The following is an 18,017-nucleotide window of genomic DNA, read 5'->3' on the forward strand; positions in this document are numbered from 1 at the left end:
TATTTTTGATTTATTTCTCCTTACCACTTATCAATGCACAGAGGTGTTCTCCAATTTGTGCTGAGATTCAGTTGGCACACAAACTGTTGTCGCTCCAAACTCATGGCCATTTCTTCCAACTACAAATGTTTGGCTTAAAGGCTGAAATGTTCACTTGCCCAGCATAGACCTGTCAGGTTGGGTGGGATATTTAAATGTTGATGCAGTAGTAAAAAGAATAGTGGATTTAATTTTTTTTTGTACAATAATCTTGTCTGTTGTGCACTTGTTGGGTTGCAAGATTCGACATGGTAAGGGTTCCCCACCCAAAATATCACCTAGGCATTGCTGCGTGTCCTGCTGAGTTTCTCCTAATCAATTTGTGTTTTGTTCAAGATTCCAGCCTCTGCAGTTCTTTGTGTCTGACTTGGTGATGCTTTCCTTTCCTGCAGGATATCAGGCCCTTCCATGCAGGGAGATGCCAGTATTATTCCAGTGAAACTCCATATCCTTCAGATGATCATAATGCAGAGGTATGTCTTCCAACACTAGCTCAGCATTATTACTGAGCACTCTACACTATTACTATGTTGGGAACTCCAAATAGATTAAGGTTGCTTTTTTCTGTGGCTCTCGCATGACAAACCTGGAAATTGTTAGTTGTCAAGACAATCGTCATTAGTTCTGAATTGTTTAGTTTTTTTATCCTTGCATATACAGTATTTTGGACACAGATGTGGGGATAATAATTCTCCACAAACATAACATTATAACAATATTTAAAAAACATTTGGACAAGTACATGCATAGGAAAGGCAGCACAGTAGCGCAGCAGTAGAGTTGCTGCCTTGCAGCGTCAGAAACCCGGGTTCCATCCTGATTACGGGTGCTGTCTCTACAGAGTTTACACGTTCTCCCTAGGATTGCATGGGTTTTCTCTGGGTGCTCTGGTTTCTTCATACATTCCAAAGATGTGCAGGTTTGTAGGTTAATTGGCTTCTGTAAATTGTAAATTGTCCCTAGTGTGTAGGATGGGCAAGGTGAGCGCTGGTTGACGCGGACTCCGTGGTTCAAAGGGACTGTTTCCACGCTGCATCTGTAAAGTCCAAAAGGAAAGGTTTAAAGGGATATGGGACAAACACAACCAGGTGGGACCAATGTAGATGGGGCATCTTGGTTGGCCCTGGAAAGTTTGGGCCGGGAGCCTGTTTCCATGCTGTATGACTATGACATTGTGTTGAGTAGAATTGTGTGAAGACTGTGCAAGGGAAAGGAGAATCAATGGTTCAATGCATGCCTGACATCAGTCAATGGTTAGATACTGATCATTCCAAGGAGCACCATTCATCTTTTTTATTTAATTGCATTGCGTTCCACTCATGCTACCGCTTTGTTCCACAGACAGTGACACACCAATACAGTATCAACCCCAGTAGTTTTCTAAAAGTTGATTGGGAGTGCTGGCATGTAATAAAGTCTGCCATCTTCACCCTGTCCAACCCTGTAACTACAGACCTGTTGACTCTTAACCCCCCTCTGAAATAGCCTAGCAACCAATTCAGTGTAAGGCTAATTTGGAATGGATAATAAGTGCTGGCCGACATTGGTCTTTGACCCCACTCTCCCTGACCTCTCCCTTCATGTCAACTCTTCGAAACATATATGTGGACTTCTCATTGACACCATCATCTCCACTTTGTTCCCTTTGTCTCGTTTACAGTAAAGGCCAATTCCAGAGACTTGACCATCTCACCATCCACATCTGCATAACCCACCTTCCAACCCCAATTCTTGCTCCAAACCTCCCAAGAAAATAAATTGCCCAGATATATCGAACTGTTGAGAAGCTCTTCCGTTTCACCATAATCCTTCTGGCTCTTTGACTCGCATTGTCATGATGAACCATATGATGACCTATGATGCTGTGTTGTGTCGTGACCTTGTTAGCATGTGGTCAGAAACTGTAGTAAAAAAAGTGAAGAGGGGCAGTGATAATCCACATGTCGGTTCCATGAAGTAATGACGGGTGTCAGGTTTCTGGATAAGATGATTGCTGGTTCCGACCCAAAGCGTCACCTATCCTTTTTCTCCAAAGATGTTGTCCGACCCGCTGAGTTACTCCAGCATTTTGTGTCTGTCAGTGGAGCAGATGGGTTGCTGTTCATAAAGCAGTGAAGCAGTCACCAGTGAACAGTTCTTCAGAAGAAGCTCGGAGGGCAGGGACAGGGTAAACAGGTTTATCCAAGTGCAAACTAGTGGTCAGACAATTGTAAAGTGGAGTAAAGTATCTGAAGAATCAAGAGGTGACGTGATTGCAGATGGGAATAGATGCGATTGTATATTCCGAGCATGGAGAATACGAGAGAAAGAATGGGAGTTGCCAATAATGTCCTTGGATCCCAAGCAGCTGCCAAAATATCCACATATTTCATAGAGATGTGATATCCACAGGCGTATCACGTACAAATAAGAATCTGTGAGCTGCAGAGTTGGAAGTATTTCATATCCCAAGTTTAGCAAGGAGTTGGACTACACAGAGAATGAATCCCTGAAACATATTTTAGTTTTTTTTGAAGATGTGTTGGTTCACCATATCACAGATTTCAGCCATACACAGTACATCACAGGAGAATCCAGTACACCATTTACATGTTGTTGAGGTGTACTTTAGAAGAACAGAGTACATTTCAGGTTGTTGGCTCAGTAATCTCTCCAAAAATGGCCGCTGTGGACAAATATAATCAGATTGCACTAGCATTGTCTTAAAACAGATATCTTTGAACTGTCCTTGTGTATGGGGTAGGGATTTGAAGCAAGCCATGATCACATTGAATGGCAGTGCTGGCTCGAAGGGCCGAATGGCCTACTCCTGCACCTATTGTCTATTGACTGTAATACGGCCTTTACACGAGGCATTGATTAGGCCACATTTGAGTACTGTATGCAGTTCCATAGATCTCTTTGGAAAAGGATGGAAGTCATGGATTAATCATGCCAAGAATTAGAGATATTGGAGACAGAAAAGAGACCAAAGAATTGCCCTTTTCCAAATAAGTGAACTTTCATTTTAAAGAGTTTAGATAACAAAAGGGTAAATGGTCCATCAGCTTCACTTGACTTTTGGATTATCACCCGGGAAACTGCATTTGAAATAATATTGCCATCAAATAGGAGCAAAGAGGTCCTTCTGCAGTTCCTATTTACAGGGTCCTAGTGAGACCACATCTGGAGTATTGTATGCAGTTTTAGTCCCCTAATTTGAGGAAGGGCATTCTTGCTATTGAGGAAGTGCACCGTAGGTTTGCAAGGTTAATTCCCGGGATTGTGGGACTGTCATACGCTGAGAGAATGGAGCAGCTGGGCTTGTACACTCTGGAGTTTAGAAGAATGAGAGGGTGTCTTATTGAAACATATAAGATTATGGGTTTGGACACCCTAAAGGCAGGAAACATGTTCCTGATGTTGGAGGAGTCCAGAACCAGGGGCCACAGTTTAAGAATAAGGGGTAAACCATTTAGAACATAGATAAGAAAACACTTTTTTACACAGAGGCTGTGAGTCTGTGGAATTCTCTGCCTCAGAGGGCAGTGGAGGCCGGTTCTCTAGATACTTTGAAGAGAGAGCTAGATAGGGTTCTTGAAGATAGCGGAGTCGGGAGATATGGGTAGAAGGCAGAAACGGGATACTGATTGGGGATGATCAGCCATGATCACATTGAATGGCGGTGCTGGCTCAAAGGGCCGAATGGCCTACTCGTGCACCTATTGTCTATTAATTAGGAAGAAATGATTTACTACAAGGGTCTATTGAAACGGAGATGACGGCACAGTTGTGACAGATAAAGGAAATTCAAGATTCAAGAGAGTTTATTGTCATGTGTCCCTGATAGGACAATGAAATTCTTGCTTTGCTTCAGCACAACAGAATATAGTAGGCATAAATAAATACAGAACAGATCAGTGTGTCCATATACCATTGAATATATATATATATACTAGACCAAGTGCAGACCCGTTGGGTCTGTTCCCCCAACGTGCGGTTGTGGGGGGGAAGGCTGCATGCAGCATCACACACACTAACTACCCCCTCCCGCACTCACACTAGAGGAGGGGGGAGAGAGAGAGAGAGAGAGAGGGAGGGGGGGGAAGGGAAGAGGGGGGGTGCTGAGAGGGGGGTGAGATGAGGGGCGGAAGAGGTGGGGAGCAGGGAGGGGGTAGGGGTGTGTGGAGGGGAGGGGGGTTTAGGGGAGGGACGGTGGGGGAGGTGATGAGGGGGTAGGAGAGGGGGGAGCAGGAGAGGGGGGGAGGAGAAGGGGGGGAGAGAAGAGGGGGGGAGAGGAGACAGGGGAGGAGTGGGGTGAGGAGAGGAGAGGGAGAGGAGGGGGGAGGAGAGGAGAGAGGAGAGGGGGGAGGGGGGAGAGGAGAGGGGAGGGAGGAGAAGGGGGAAGAGGAGAGGGAGAGGGAGGGGGGAGGAGGAGAGGAGAGGGGGGGGGAGAGGAGAGGGGGGAGAGAAGAGGGGGGGGAGAGAAGAGGGGGGGAGAGGAGAGGGGGGAGAGGAGAGGGGAGGAGGGGGGAGAGGGGAGGGGGGGAGGAGAGGGAGGAGGAGAGGAGAGGGAGGAGGAGAGGAGAGGGAGGGGGAGAGGAGAGGAGAGGGAGGAGGGGGGGGAGAGGAGAGGGAGGAGGGGGGGGGGGGAGAGGAGAGGGAGGGGGGGGGGAGAGGAGAGGGAGGGGGGGAGAAAGAGTGCCTTTTTTACTTCAACCCAAACCCAAACAACCATTTGCAGGCGGTGCTTTTTTACCTCTAACCATATTTTCATTTTCAAACCAAATTAAGGGTACTCACAGTGCTGTAGACATTTGTCAGTGTCATTCAAAGCTCTGATTGAGGCACACCACTTGCAGAGACTGATTGAGGCACACCACTTGCAGAGACTGATTGAGGAACACCACTTGCAGAGACTGATTGAGGCACACCACTTCCTGGTTTTATAGTCCCTCCCCCTCCCTCCAGCAGAGGCAGCAGAGAGAATGGGGAATGTTGTAAAAACATTAATATCTCTGTCAATTTTCATTGACGGGAAAAATCCTTGGCACACACGTGGCGGAGGGGGGCTCTGAGCGAGGTGGCCAAAAATGACGGCCGTAGGTGGCGGCGTACTCTCGGAAACCGCAGCACAGAAAGCCAAAACCGGTCAAGAACAGAGTTTTAGTAATATAGATACACACACACACGCACGCACGCACACACACACACACACACACACACACACACACACACACACACACACACACACACACACACACACACACACACACACACACACTGCAATGGGCTACAAATGTTCAGAGTTTTGTTTGAGTTTAATAGCCTGATGGCTGTGGGGAAGAAGCTATTCTTGAACCTGGATGTTGCAGATTTCAGGCTCCTGTACCAGCGGCCAGGATGGGGTGGATTCTTGATGATGCTGGCAGCCTTTTTTGGGCAGCGACTGCGATAGATCCCCTCGATGGTAGGGAGGTCAGAGTCGATGATGGATGGGCAGTGTTTACAATTTTTTGCGGTCTTTTCCACTCCTGGGCGCGCAAGTTGCCGAACCAAGCCACGATGCAACCGGTCAGCATGCTCTCTACTGTGCACCTGTAGAAGTTCGAGAGAGTCCTCCTTGACATACAGACTCTCCGTAATCTTCTCAGGAAGTAGAGGCGCTGATGTGCTTTCTTTATAATTACATCGGTGTTCTTGGACCAGGAGAGATCTTCAGAGATATGCACGCCCAGGAATTTGAAACTCTTGACCCTCTCCACCATCGACCCGTTGATATATATGGGACTATGGGTCCCCATCATACCCCTTCCAAAGTCCACAATCAGTTCCTTGGTTTTGCTGGTGCTGAGAGCCAGGTTATTGTGCTGGCACCATTTGGTCAAACGGTCGATCTCACTTCTATACTCTGACTCATCTCCATCAGTGATACGTCCCACAACAGTGGTGTCGTCAGCGAACTTGATGATGGAGTTCGCACTATGACTGGCTACGCAGTCATGAGTATAGAGTGAGTACAGCAGGGGGCTGAGCACGCAGCCTTGAGGTGCTCCCGTGCTGATTGTTATCGAGGCTGACACATTTCCACCAATACGGACAGACTGTGGTCTGTGAATGAGAAGTCGAGGATCCAATTGCAGAGGGATGTGCAGAGACCCAGTTCTGAGAGTTTGGTAACCAGCTTGGAGGGGATGATTGTATTAAATGCCGAGCTGTAGTCAATGAATAACAGCCTGACAAATTAGTTTTTTTTGTCCAATTGGTCCAGAGCGTAGTGGAGAGCCAGCGAGATCGCATCCACCGTTGATCTGTTGTGGCGGTAAGCGAGCTGCAGTGGGTCCAGGTTTTTGTCGAGGTAGGAGTTGATTTCCGCCATGATCAACCTCTCAAAGCACTTCATCACCACAGACGTTAGTGCCACTGGTCGATAGTCATTGAGGCGCGTCACCTTACTCTTCTTGGGCACCGGTATAATTGATGCCCTTTTAAAGCAGGTGGGAACCTCAGACCTCAGAAGTGAGAGGTTGAAATATGTTACACCTCAGATTTTAAAGAGTCTATGATGAGATGGTAAGATCACTCCAATGTGCACAGGCTGTGCAAAGAGATCATCTCTTCGCAGCACTGCATTTGTCTCTCTTGACTTGTTTGCCAATGTTGAGGAGGGTGGACACATTCTGGACACACTACAAAGGCTAACTATTCATTGTCGCTTTAAGAGGCTGCTTCATAAAATTGGCAGAAACACTTACTGTTCACTTGGCTGAGAGGTGAAGAGGAAGAGAAAATGCTTCCACGTATTGGGAAGTCCCAAGGTTAGGGGCTTTCCATTTTAGATTGCCATCAAAAAATCTAGTGGGGAGTTTAGGAGAAATGTTATTACTCAAACAGAGTATTAAGGTCAAATAAATCTAAATAATTTGTTCACAGAAGATGCATGTCTGTTACCAAGCCATCATTTATTGTCCATCCCTAATTATTCGCCCAACTGATAGCAAGCCAATTGAGATTGGCTTCCTTAGCCTGTTTTTTGTACTGCTGCATTTAATGTAATAAAGAGGACAGTGCATTTGACTTTCAGAGCAGAACCAGCTGACAGTACGGTAATGTTAACCTTGCCCATATGATAGAGAGCTACTGACAGTCACCATTAGCCATCTGTAGACTTTAGAGAAACAGGCGAGGAAACTGGCCGCACTGAGCAAGTCCGCACTGACAAGCGATCACCTCGTACACTTGCACTATCCTACGCACTGGCGACAATTTACAATTTACAGAAGCCAGCAGGCACCGACAGCTCAAGTCTGCATGGTTGTGAACGACTGAAGCTTAGATGAAGAAATAACATTCATTTGTTACTTAATCCCTGATATTTATTAAAATAAAGGAACCAGAATAAGTAACTGAATCTTTCAGATTTATGTATGGAAATGAAGAGTTATCGCCAAGTGTTGGGTGACTGGATTTATTCCTTCCATTAGGTGACCTGCCCAAGCCAGTCGCGATCTCCATGCATACTGAAGGTAAAGAGCAATACCTGCTACTGTTGCGATCTTTATAAATGTGGCAGGTGGGTTTTCCTTCATTCTCTTCATGTGTACCTCTTGAAGTAAAGTCTGCTTTAATGTGTGTTAACTGTTCGATGTTGAGCACATTTTCTTTTTGTCTAAAGTATCATCCATACGTACTATTGACAGTTATCCAGATTCCCGTTCATCCATAAGCCCTATGCTCACTGGTTTACATTGACACACGGCCTCAGTTTTACAGTCACCCTTGTCTTCAAATCCTTCCACTACCTCGCCTGCTTTATTTCCTGCAGTTACTCACATCCCCTCACCGCACTCTGAGGCCCATACGGAAAGGCCAGTGTGGGAATGGGTAAAGGAGTTAAAATGGTTAGCAGGCCTTGGTGGACCTGTGGTAAGTGTTTAGCACAACGGTCGCGTCTACATTGGGTCTTGCCGATGTACAGGAGGCCATGTCTGGAGCACCCGGTGCTGTTGATGAGGTTAGATGAGGTGCATGCGAACCATTGGCTCACCTGTAAGGACTTCTAGGGTGCCTGGATGAAGATGAGGGAGGAGGTATTGGGACAGGGGAATATACCGGGGGAGGGGGTGGTTTGGGTGGGAAGGGATGAGTGAATCGGGGAGTTGCGGAGAGAGCGGTCTCTTCGGAAGGCAGAAAGGGGTGTGGATTGGAAGATGTGACTGATGGTGGGATCGCGTCAGAGATGACGGAAATGTCGGAGATTAACGTGCCGGATGCGGAGGTTGAGGGGATGAAAGGTGAGGACCAGGGAAACTCTATCCTTGTCACGTTGGAGGTGACACTTTTCAGGAGAGTAACCAAGGACATACTGCAGTGGCTTAAATTGAGATGCATGATAACACACAGTGGCAATATGGAAGGAGGAACTTGTCTTGTAATATGCTGAGACTTCACTCCCAAAACGACAAATTAATTATTAATGCCTTTTGGGTGACCGTGCTCGCTACATCTGCCTGTATCATAGCAATGGCTGCTGATCAAAATTAATTGACTATGGGTAGTGGGAGCCAGCACATAAATGCACATTCTCTAATGTTTCTTCTCCAAACACTCAAATATCATCCTTCCAAAATAATATCAAGTTGTACATCCTGCAGTAGAGTGCATTGCACTTCAGATTTATTGCTCTGCGTCACTGGAAGAGAAATGCCAACGGGCCCATTAATTTACATAGACTTCTTTCTTGCTTCTATGTCCTTCCTTCTCCATCACCCCTTCTCTATCCCCATATTCCTGAATTCTTTATAGGAATAGGACTACTTGATTGTCACATGTGACTAGGCACAATGAGATTCTTTGCTTGCATACACAATGTATACAAATAGCAGCCACCTACAGCGCTGACAAAGTCACAATGCCCACCGGCTCCTCCTTTTGTCATGTGTGATTGCACACACATGTACACATAAAAAAACAAATAAACAATAATAGTAGTTGAGGCAGGGACAATAACAACATTTAAAAGACATTTGGATTGGTACTGGGATAGGCGTTTATAGGGTATGGGTCAAACATGGATGAATGGAACTAGTGTAAATGGGGCATCTTGGTTGCCATGGATGTGTTGTCCCGAAGGGCCTGTTTCTGTGCTGCATGACTGTACGACTAAACATCTATCTATTTATTACTAAAACTCTCATCTTGTTTGTCAGTGAGTCTGTTTGTCTGTAATTCATGACCTGAAATTTCGCCAAAACGGTACACGATAGCACTACAATTTTTGGACCACCTTACTCACAATTGTCTTGTGTGCTTTTATCAAGTTTCATTCAGATTGATGTTATATTTTACAAGTTATTCACATTTTTAACTTTACAAAACCCAGTTTGAGAAATAATCACTTGAACACTTCAGTGGCAGTTACAGCTATGACGTCACAATGTGATCTCATTTACATTTTTTAAAAACTCGCTGTCGACGATAAAAGCACGATGGACACAGACACGGACTGGGCCCGGAACTGCGCTCCTCCCTTCCCCTCCCGCAGCTCAAGACAGCAGCCTCAAAAAGTGACTGACTGACACTTTCAGTTATTTAAAAATGCCACGAGTGCGGAGCTGCGGGAGGGGGAGGGGGAGGGAGAAGCCTCCCCGCGGGCCCGGAGCAGCAGCCCTCGCACCGGCTTGAACCACAGCCCAGGGCCCCGAGCGCAGCTGGACTCAGACACGGACTGGGCCCGGAGCCGCGCTCCTCCTTCCCCCTCCCCCGGCTCCAGGCCGGAATATTGCGTTGGGGGAACGAGGCCCAACGGGTCCCACTTGAGGTAGGGAGGAGAGAGAGGTTATGGACAATGTTAACAATGACAGGACTCCCACTCCAATGAGAGATTTGTAACATTGTTGTAAGGAGAGGGAGTGAGTGGGGGAGGGGACGAGGAGAAGATTGTTATTTAAACATGATAGAGGGAGAGTGCAGGGGGGTAGTGAGGGGAGAGGGGTTATGGAAGGAGAGAGTGACTGAGGGTAGGGGAGGGAGAGGTGAGGGAGGGACTGGGGAGGGAGGAGGAGAGGGGAAAGAAGAGGGAGGGTGATAAGGGAGTACTGGGGGATGAGGGGAAATGAACTGCGCCTGCGCAGTTGGGGGCTATAGGTGAGTAGTGGAATATTGTGTTGGGGGAACGGGTTGCGTTGGGGGAACCGGTGAGTGGTGGAATGTTACGTTGGGGGAACGGGGCCCAATGTGTCCCACTTGGTCTAGTAAAAGATAAAAGAAAGAGGACTGTGGAGTACATGTAGACAGGAGAAGATGATAATTTAAAAATGTATTGAATTCTTTATTAGGCAGAGTAGAATGCAAGACCAGGAAGGTTATGTTAGAACTTTCTAAAATGCTAATTAGATCTGCATTGTAGCACTACAGTCATTGAAGGACATTGCATCAGAAGGAGATCATGATTATGCTAAAGAATTAAATTGGCCAAAGGACATTAACAAGATTTTTTCTAATGTTTGAGTGAAAGAAAATTAGTATAAAAATTGCCTTGGAGAAAGGGGCAAATAGGAGACAACTTGGAATTGCTGAAATGGAAGGCCAGCATAGATTTGATGGGCCGAATAGCCTTCTTTGTATAATAATGATTCTATGATTTATAAATCTCTATGGAAATAGGAATTAAATTAAAGTGAAATTGCTCAAATCCCCAGAAACACTATAAATAAAAGCAATGAAATGTATGTCAAGTGATTTAGCTATGTAAACTATAAATGGTATCGGAAGTGTATATGTTAGATCACTATTTTAGATTGTTAAATATTATAACCATTTAATCAATGAAATTCATGCATATTATTTTTTATCAAAAATATAGTACTGAACTATAACATTACCTGGCTATAACATTTCAGTTAATTGCATATTTTCCAAAATGCATTTTTATTCATTCATTTCAAGTTCTAATGAATGTGTCATTCATTGCATTGGCTCATTCAGTCCAAATTATCAAAACCAGTCTGCCAGAAATCTTCCCACAAATCAGGCACCATTCAAAATTCCAAATTAGGACAATTAAAGGTTGTTACAGACACAATGAACTGCTGATGCTGGAATCTTGAGCAAAACACAAAGTGCTGGAGGAACTCAGCGGGTCAGGCAGCATCTGTGGAGTGAATAGACAGGTGACATTCGGGTCCGGACTCTTCTTCAGATGGCATTTTGACCCAAAATGTCACCTGTCCATTCCTTCCTTCCGCAGATTGAAAGATACACCATGGAAACACATCGAGTCCATGCTGACCATCGATCGCCTGTTCAATTTGCATCCACTCCCTATATATTGGGGGAAGGCTATAGATGCCAATTAACCTACGCCCGTACATTTTTGGGATGTGGGAGGAAATCGGAGCACCCGGCGGAAACTCGCGGGGGTGCAGGGCGAATGTGTAAACTCCACACATACAAGACCCATGGTCAAGATTGAACCCAGGTCTCTGGCGCTGTGAGGCAGCAACTCTACCAGCTGCAACACTGTGCTGCCTGACCCGCTGTGTTCCTCCAGCATTTTGCGTTTTGCTCAATTAAAGGTCCAGTTTGAATTATAAAAGCAATGTCTTAAAATGGCAGGAATATGTTCACTTCTTGAATTAAATGTACCAGCATATATCAAGACATGTATGTGGTGGTAATTGGATTCTAGTGCGTCAGATTTGTCCTTGCACTATATAAATGTCATGGATTTGCTTCTGTCTATCCATAAAGAATGAAGAGACAAGGGGGAATTACAAATTATTCTATTGTTCAGTGGTTTTGGAAGTATTATGCGTCCATGCACAAAAATAATTATTGGAATATTTTATACCCATAGTCAGATGCTGAATATTAGATATCAGCTTAGTAATGTCCACCAATGCATGAAATGTGTTGTGTTTCGTACTTGTTTTAGGATAGGATTTGGAGGTGTGCACATTCCCATCTTTGGAATGGGGGCGCTATTTGTGGCTTGATAACAGAAAGCAATACTCTGGAGACTTTCTCATTCTTGCTTTATTCCTTCAATGCAGCCGTGACGCTCTGGGTGGTTATTATGAGTACAACGATGTGGGAAGTTGTCAGGAAGTTATCCACCTCTACCACCTGCTTTGGTCATCGACAATCCTCAACATTGTGGGTTTGTTCCTTGGAATCATCACAGCAGCTGTCCTCGGCTCCTTCAAAGACATGGTATTCAACTTCCCCTGTTTTACCCGAGGCGAATAACATTTGCACAATGTCACATGTGCTGTGCTTTTTCTGTGTGCAAGGTAGGGATAAGGTAAACCGTATCTTTCTCCATTCTGGAATTGAGGTAGGGGAAATTCACTTTTTCATAAGTTCATAAGTGAAAGGAGCAGAATTAGGCTATTCAGCCCATCAAGTCTACTCTGCCATTCAATCATGGCTGATCTATCTTTCAATCCTAACCCCATTCTCCTGCCTTCTCCCCATAACCCCTGACACCTATAATAATCAAGAATCTATATATCTCTGCCTTCAACCCATACAAGGCACTTAGGGAAGTAATGAATCCTAAAGTACCTATACCCTGCTGGGCGAATAGAGCGAGCATGATACTATACTAATGGAGGAGCAATATCAAAACAAGACTCTATATCAGGTGGTAGGAAAAGATCTAAGAGCACTTGTTTGAAAAAGACCATATTTCTCCCAAACATTCTGACTAACGTTCATTCCTCAACCAACATCAATGATACAGCATAGCTGACTGCCATCGTGTCTTTATGTTAGCTGGATGGAAATGACTATTGTTCCCACAGGTATAATTAAGAATTATTTCCGCTGAACAATTTATAATTTATCTCTGAATAAATGAGTAGTTGGAACCTGTTCCTTTGATACTTTCATTTCACTTCCCTCAGGATGCTCAATTTTTTTTACAAAATGTTCCCTTATTTGGTTGAACTGCACATGCAGGAAGCAAAAATAAATTCCGATGAAGGTATAAAATTGGCATGTTCTATTTTCAATTTAAAATATATAATTGACCTAATTAAAGAATCTATATAAGAAAAAGTCTTCATTATAATCTAAGTGCTCATTATTCCTTAAAACACATGGAGAAAGATATTACCAAACCTGTGGTGCATTGGATTTATATTAATTAATATAATATTTATTAATTTATAAGTATTATATAATATTTATTAATTTATAAGTATTGAATGTGAAGAAGTTGTCAAAAGAATTACTCCTGCTTTTATGGCTTCTAAATTCTTAAGAAAGACCTTCCAGAGGCTCAGTTGCAAACGTATCCGTTTGAAAAAGTGACGGATTTGCAGTCTGTATATTTGCATTATTTCTAGTCACTTTAATTTTGTTAAAAATAAGCAATTCAAAATACATGTCGAAACAAGGAACTGCAGATGCTAGTGTACCAAGGAAAGACAAAAAAGTGCAGGAGTAACTCAGTAGCAGCCTCCTTGGAGATCATGGATAAGGTGACTTTTCGGTTCGGGACCCTTCCTCAGACCTCTAGAAAAGGAGCCTTTTCTAGAGGTCTGAGGAACGGTCCCGAACCATCACCCATACACCTATATCAAGTCAAGTCAAGTGAGTTTATTGTCATATGTCCCTGTACATAATTTCGTTCAGACCGAAAGGTCTGAATGACAATAAAGGAATCTAATTCTAATTCTAATTCTATAGGACAATGAAATTCTTGCTTTGCTTCAGCACACAGAACATAGTAGGCATTTACTACAAAACAGATCAGTGTGTCCCTATACCATTATATAAATATGTACACACATGAATAAATAAACTGATAAAGTGCAAATAACAGAAAATGGGTTATTAATAATCAGAGTTTTGTCCGAGCCAGGTTTAATAGCCTGATGGCTGTGGGGAATATCATACATGTTCTCCAAGGATGCTGCCTGACCTGCTGAGTTACTCCAGCATTTTGTGTCTTTCACTTCAAAATACATATTTAATTTGGCTGCCATCTTCTAAGTTGTGTTTGTTGAAATTGTCAAAACATCTGATCTCAGTGATTTTTGCATTCAGTTCTATTTTTTCCATTTTTGTTATGCTTCTTGGCAAAAGCACTTTCCTTAGGAAGTTGGGGTCAAATTCTTGCTGTGCAGCTGGTGACGTCAACATGCCTTGGGTTATAAAATGTAGAAAGTAGCCACAGTCCTAATTTTCAGCCACTCTGCAACCAGAGCTTCAACAATGCATTATTTAGACTTTAGAGATATAGCGCGGAAACCTTCGTCCCACCAAGTCCGCGCCGACCAGCGATCACCCCATACACAAGCACTATCCGACACACGAGGGACCAATTACAAGCTTTACTTAAGCCAATTAACCTACAAACCTGCAAGACTTTGGAGTGTGGGAGGAAATGGGAGCACCCGGGGAAAACCCACGCAGTCACAGGGAGAATGCACAAACTCCATACAGACAGCTAGTCAGAATCCAACCCAGGTCTCTGGCGCTGTAAGGCTGCAATTCTACTGCTGCACCATGATGCCGCCCCAATTTATATAAAGTAGCTTTGTGGTAAATGACGTGAAGATTAATCTAAGTAGTGTCAAATAGACTAGTTTCTCATTATTCATTTATGGTACATGTACAAAAGTGGCCAGGCCACCATTTGTACCCTGCACAAATTGCCTTTGAAATGACAATTTGAAAGCAGTTGTGAGCTGCTTTCTTGAATTGCTGCAGTTTGTGTAAAGATAGTGACTTAAATAGAGGCTTTTAGATAGGCATATGGACATACAGGGACATCACGTACAGTCAGAAGAGATTAATTTAATTTGGCCTCATGTTCAGCACTGGCATCATAGGCCGAAAGGCCTGTTTCTTCACTGTAACAGACAACCAAAGGTCAAAGAGATTTTAGGGAATGTGATAATGGGGGAAACAGGAAGAAGGCAGGAGAGGTTTGGAGAGAAGTTTAGGTCTGGCGGCTGAAAGCACAATCACTCAAGGTGGACTACGCAAGGTCAGAGATGCAAAATTAGAGGAGTTCTGATCATTCGGCAAGGTGTGGAGCAGGAGAAGGTTGCAAAGATAGGGGAGGCTTTTATCAACACAGCCTGGGAATGTCCTCCCTGAGAGAATTCAATATAAACATATGGAGCAGTTCAGAGGGAAGCAGAGGATTCAATAGTTTGCCTTCTTGTACTCAAGTGTTGTTATCTGTTGTCACTCCAGCAGACTCCGGCTGCGTCTGGAATCACCTGTGCTCCAGAGCCCCCACCTCCACCCATAATGTATGACCCTGGACAGCAGGTTCTGGCCTACACTAACTATTACCCTGGGCCACCTCACCTACCACCTTACAGTCCATATGACATGCAGGTATGTATCTATCAAGGCATGTAGATAATAACCCTGCTTTATCAATGTCACCCATAAAAAGTATTTAATTCTGTGAAGAAAGCTCAGTGTATATTCTTTGCTCCTTATTGACAACTTTGTCATTTATTGCTACCCATTTCCATTAAGATCAGAGCAATACCGGCTGCTATCAAAGGTAAAGAAATGCACAAAGAAACTAAATAATTAGTGTTGGTATCTGTAGAAATAAGGAATTGCAGTTGTTGGTTTACTCAGTACTGGAGGAACTCAGCGGGTCAGATAGCATCTCTGGAGAACATGGATAGGTGTTCCTTCCCCTCCACTTTCCCCAGCCCCCTCTCCCCTCCCCTGTGCCTTACCTGGACCCACACCTATTTCGCCCCTCCCCCTGCTCCTACAATCCTTCCTCTGGCTTCACAATTTGCAATTCTTCAATCCTTCTGTCTCCTACCAATCTCTGGCCTCTGTCCAACCATTCCCCTATCAAAACCCCCTATCGCATGTGTCCACCTTCACCTGCCATGCTTTGACCTGCTTCCCTTCCCTCCCCCTCCCCACAATCAATCTAAAGAACGACCCCTACCTGAAACGTCACCCACCCATGTTCTCCAGAGATGCTGCCTGACCCACTGAGTACTTAAGTGTTGATACGGGCGTTGTGCATATGGAAGTGAAGTCCTGTTCACACTCTTGGGTCAATCATAAACGATCTCTGTGCTATTTTCAATGGTTCAATGGTTTCTTTATTGTCACGTGTACCAGATACAGTGGGGGGAAAAAATACATTTTTAGCATGCAGCTCAGCAAGACTCTCCCAGTTTGTAACCACCATCACCCCGGTCACTACAGTATGCACAGAACAGCCCACTGAGTCTATATACAAGAGGCACCATTTTGGCACTATTTTACAGTTGCAGCTGGTCACAATAAATGTTGACAAATGCAGGGTGTTATTTCCAGTGTCCTCCTGGCCATCTTTGTCCACAATTCAATGTTGCTAAAAGAGAGAGTTTATACTGGACAGGACAAATAGATGAGGAGAAGAATTTAGACACAAGAGTTCAAAGAGAAACGGCCATTGCGCCCCTAACTAAATTGCAACTGAGGTGCAGGCTAGACAGATAAAATTCCAATAGACCAATATTTTCCTGCCATTAATGGTGGCAATTTGCAGGAGGCAGTGGACAGAAATGCCTGGGGCTTCCAGGAAGCGCCAAGAGCAAAGGTGGAGATTCCAGGTCTGGGAGTCAAATTGGACCCAGCCGATCGCCGCAGAAGTTCCGGTGAGGTAGTGATCGGCCGTCTCACCTGGCCTAGACGCCACATTTTCAGGGGGGACTTCCCGGGAGGGATTTCAAGGGCACTCTCTTAATATTGTCTGGATTTAAGGAGGTGCCGCATCACCAGTTGCCGAAAGATCAGTGGTGGACCTGTACAATAAATGCCCATCTATAGAACAATCCTATAGTTTGCATGATATGGGAATATTTAATGATGAATCTCATGCAATCAAAATATAATGCTGGTTTGCAAAAAAAAAAGTCACAAAGTGCTGGAGTAACTCAACGGGTCAGGCCCCGTTGCAAAGGCTCCCAATCCGAAGCATCACCTACCCTCGTTTCCATGGATGCTGCCTGACCCGCTGAGTTACTCCAGTGCTTTGTGCCCTTTTTTATGATCATACCTAGATGGGTAGACATATTTAAAATCTATTATTTTCTTCCTCTAAAACAGCATCCCAGTATATTCTCAGCTTCAACGCCATCGGATGACTCGCAGTCGATCTCACAGTCTGCCTCAAGCTATATGTGGCCACCAAATACCCCTCCTCGCTACTCCCCGGCGTACTATCCACCTGATGAGAAGCCACCACCGTACATGCCATAGACCTGTCCTTCCTTCCACATTCAGCACAGACTGGGCCCAGCTGAAGACTTCTCTAATGAGACCAGCGGCCACGTGGATCATGCTGTGATCACCGTGTGCTCCCTCTCATCACCAGATCTCGCCGCAACGAGTTTCAAGAGAGGAACTTACCTGTACAGACCATCAGCATATCATCCTGCAACTTATTGTATTACTGTAGGGTATGTTAATCTTTATTTGTTGAAAAATAATTCACTTATTACCCAAGATTACAGTGAATAGAGAAAAAGATACAACCACTTTGGCAAATGCAAGTCCATTGGAGGTAACAATTTACCACTACTTAAATGAATGAAGACAGACAGTCAAGGAGGTGAATGATCCAACTATTTTCTTATGTTGCTAATTTATCAATTAGGACATACAAATACATACAAATATATACTTTATTGTTGATATTCTATTTTTAGTTTTATGGTATTCACATATTTTGATGGAGGGTTTTATCCATCGGAGTCCCTACTTTTTACTTATCTGCATTGCACTTTACAAAGATAATGTGAACATTCTTGGTGTCGAGAACAGTGCTGCTGTTATCAGGTAGATATGCACGAACGCAAGCGTATTTTCATTTCAAGCATTCTTGGTACACCAGATCGATGGTGTTCTGAAATATTCTTCCATTATCTTTCTCTGTTGCCACAAGTGGAGTTTGACAGATTATGCTTGCTTATAGTTCTTTGCTGAATCGGGTATGATCTCTCTCTGGGCAT

The 18,017-nt window shown here is 44.3% G+C and overlaps 1 protein-coding gene across 2 annotated transcripts in view; it reads left to right on the forward strand.

Moving 5' to 3' along the window:
• Window positions 1–17,693, forward strand: part of tmem255a (transmembrane protein 255A) — a 52,103-nt gene extending 34,410 nt beyond the window's left edge. For both annotated transcript variants that reach the window (XM_033030213.1, XM_033030214.1), the window contains 5 exons: window positions 432–512; window positions 7,503–7,591; window positions 12,072–12,231; window positions 15,232–15,378; window positions 17,113–17,693. In XM_033030213.1, the coding sequence (XP_032886104.1) occupies window positions 432–512; window positions 7,503–7,591; window positions 12,072–12,231; window positions 15,232–15,378; window positions 17,113–17,265 (630 nt within the window). In that variant the 3' untranslated portion in view covers window positions 17,266–17,693. The remainder of the gene's footprint in view (window positions 1–431; window positions 513–7,502; window positions 7,592–12,071; window positions 12,232–15,231; window positions 15,379–17,112) is intronic.
• Window positions 17,694–18,017: the final 324 nt, after the last annotated feature.

Source organism: Amblyraja radiata, chromosome 12 (genome assembly GCF_010909765.2).
Source record: "Amblyraja radiata isolate CabotCenter1 chromosome 12, sAmbRad1.1.pri, whole genome shotgun sequence".
Lineage (NCBI taxonomy): Eukaryota > Metazoa > Chordata > Chondrichthyes > Rajiformes > Rajidae > Amblyraja > Amblyraja radiata.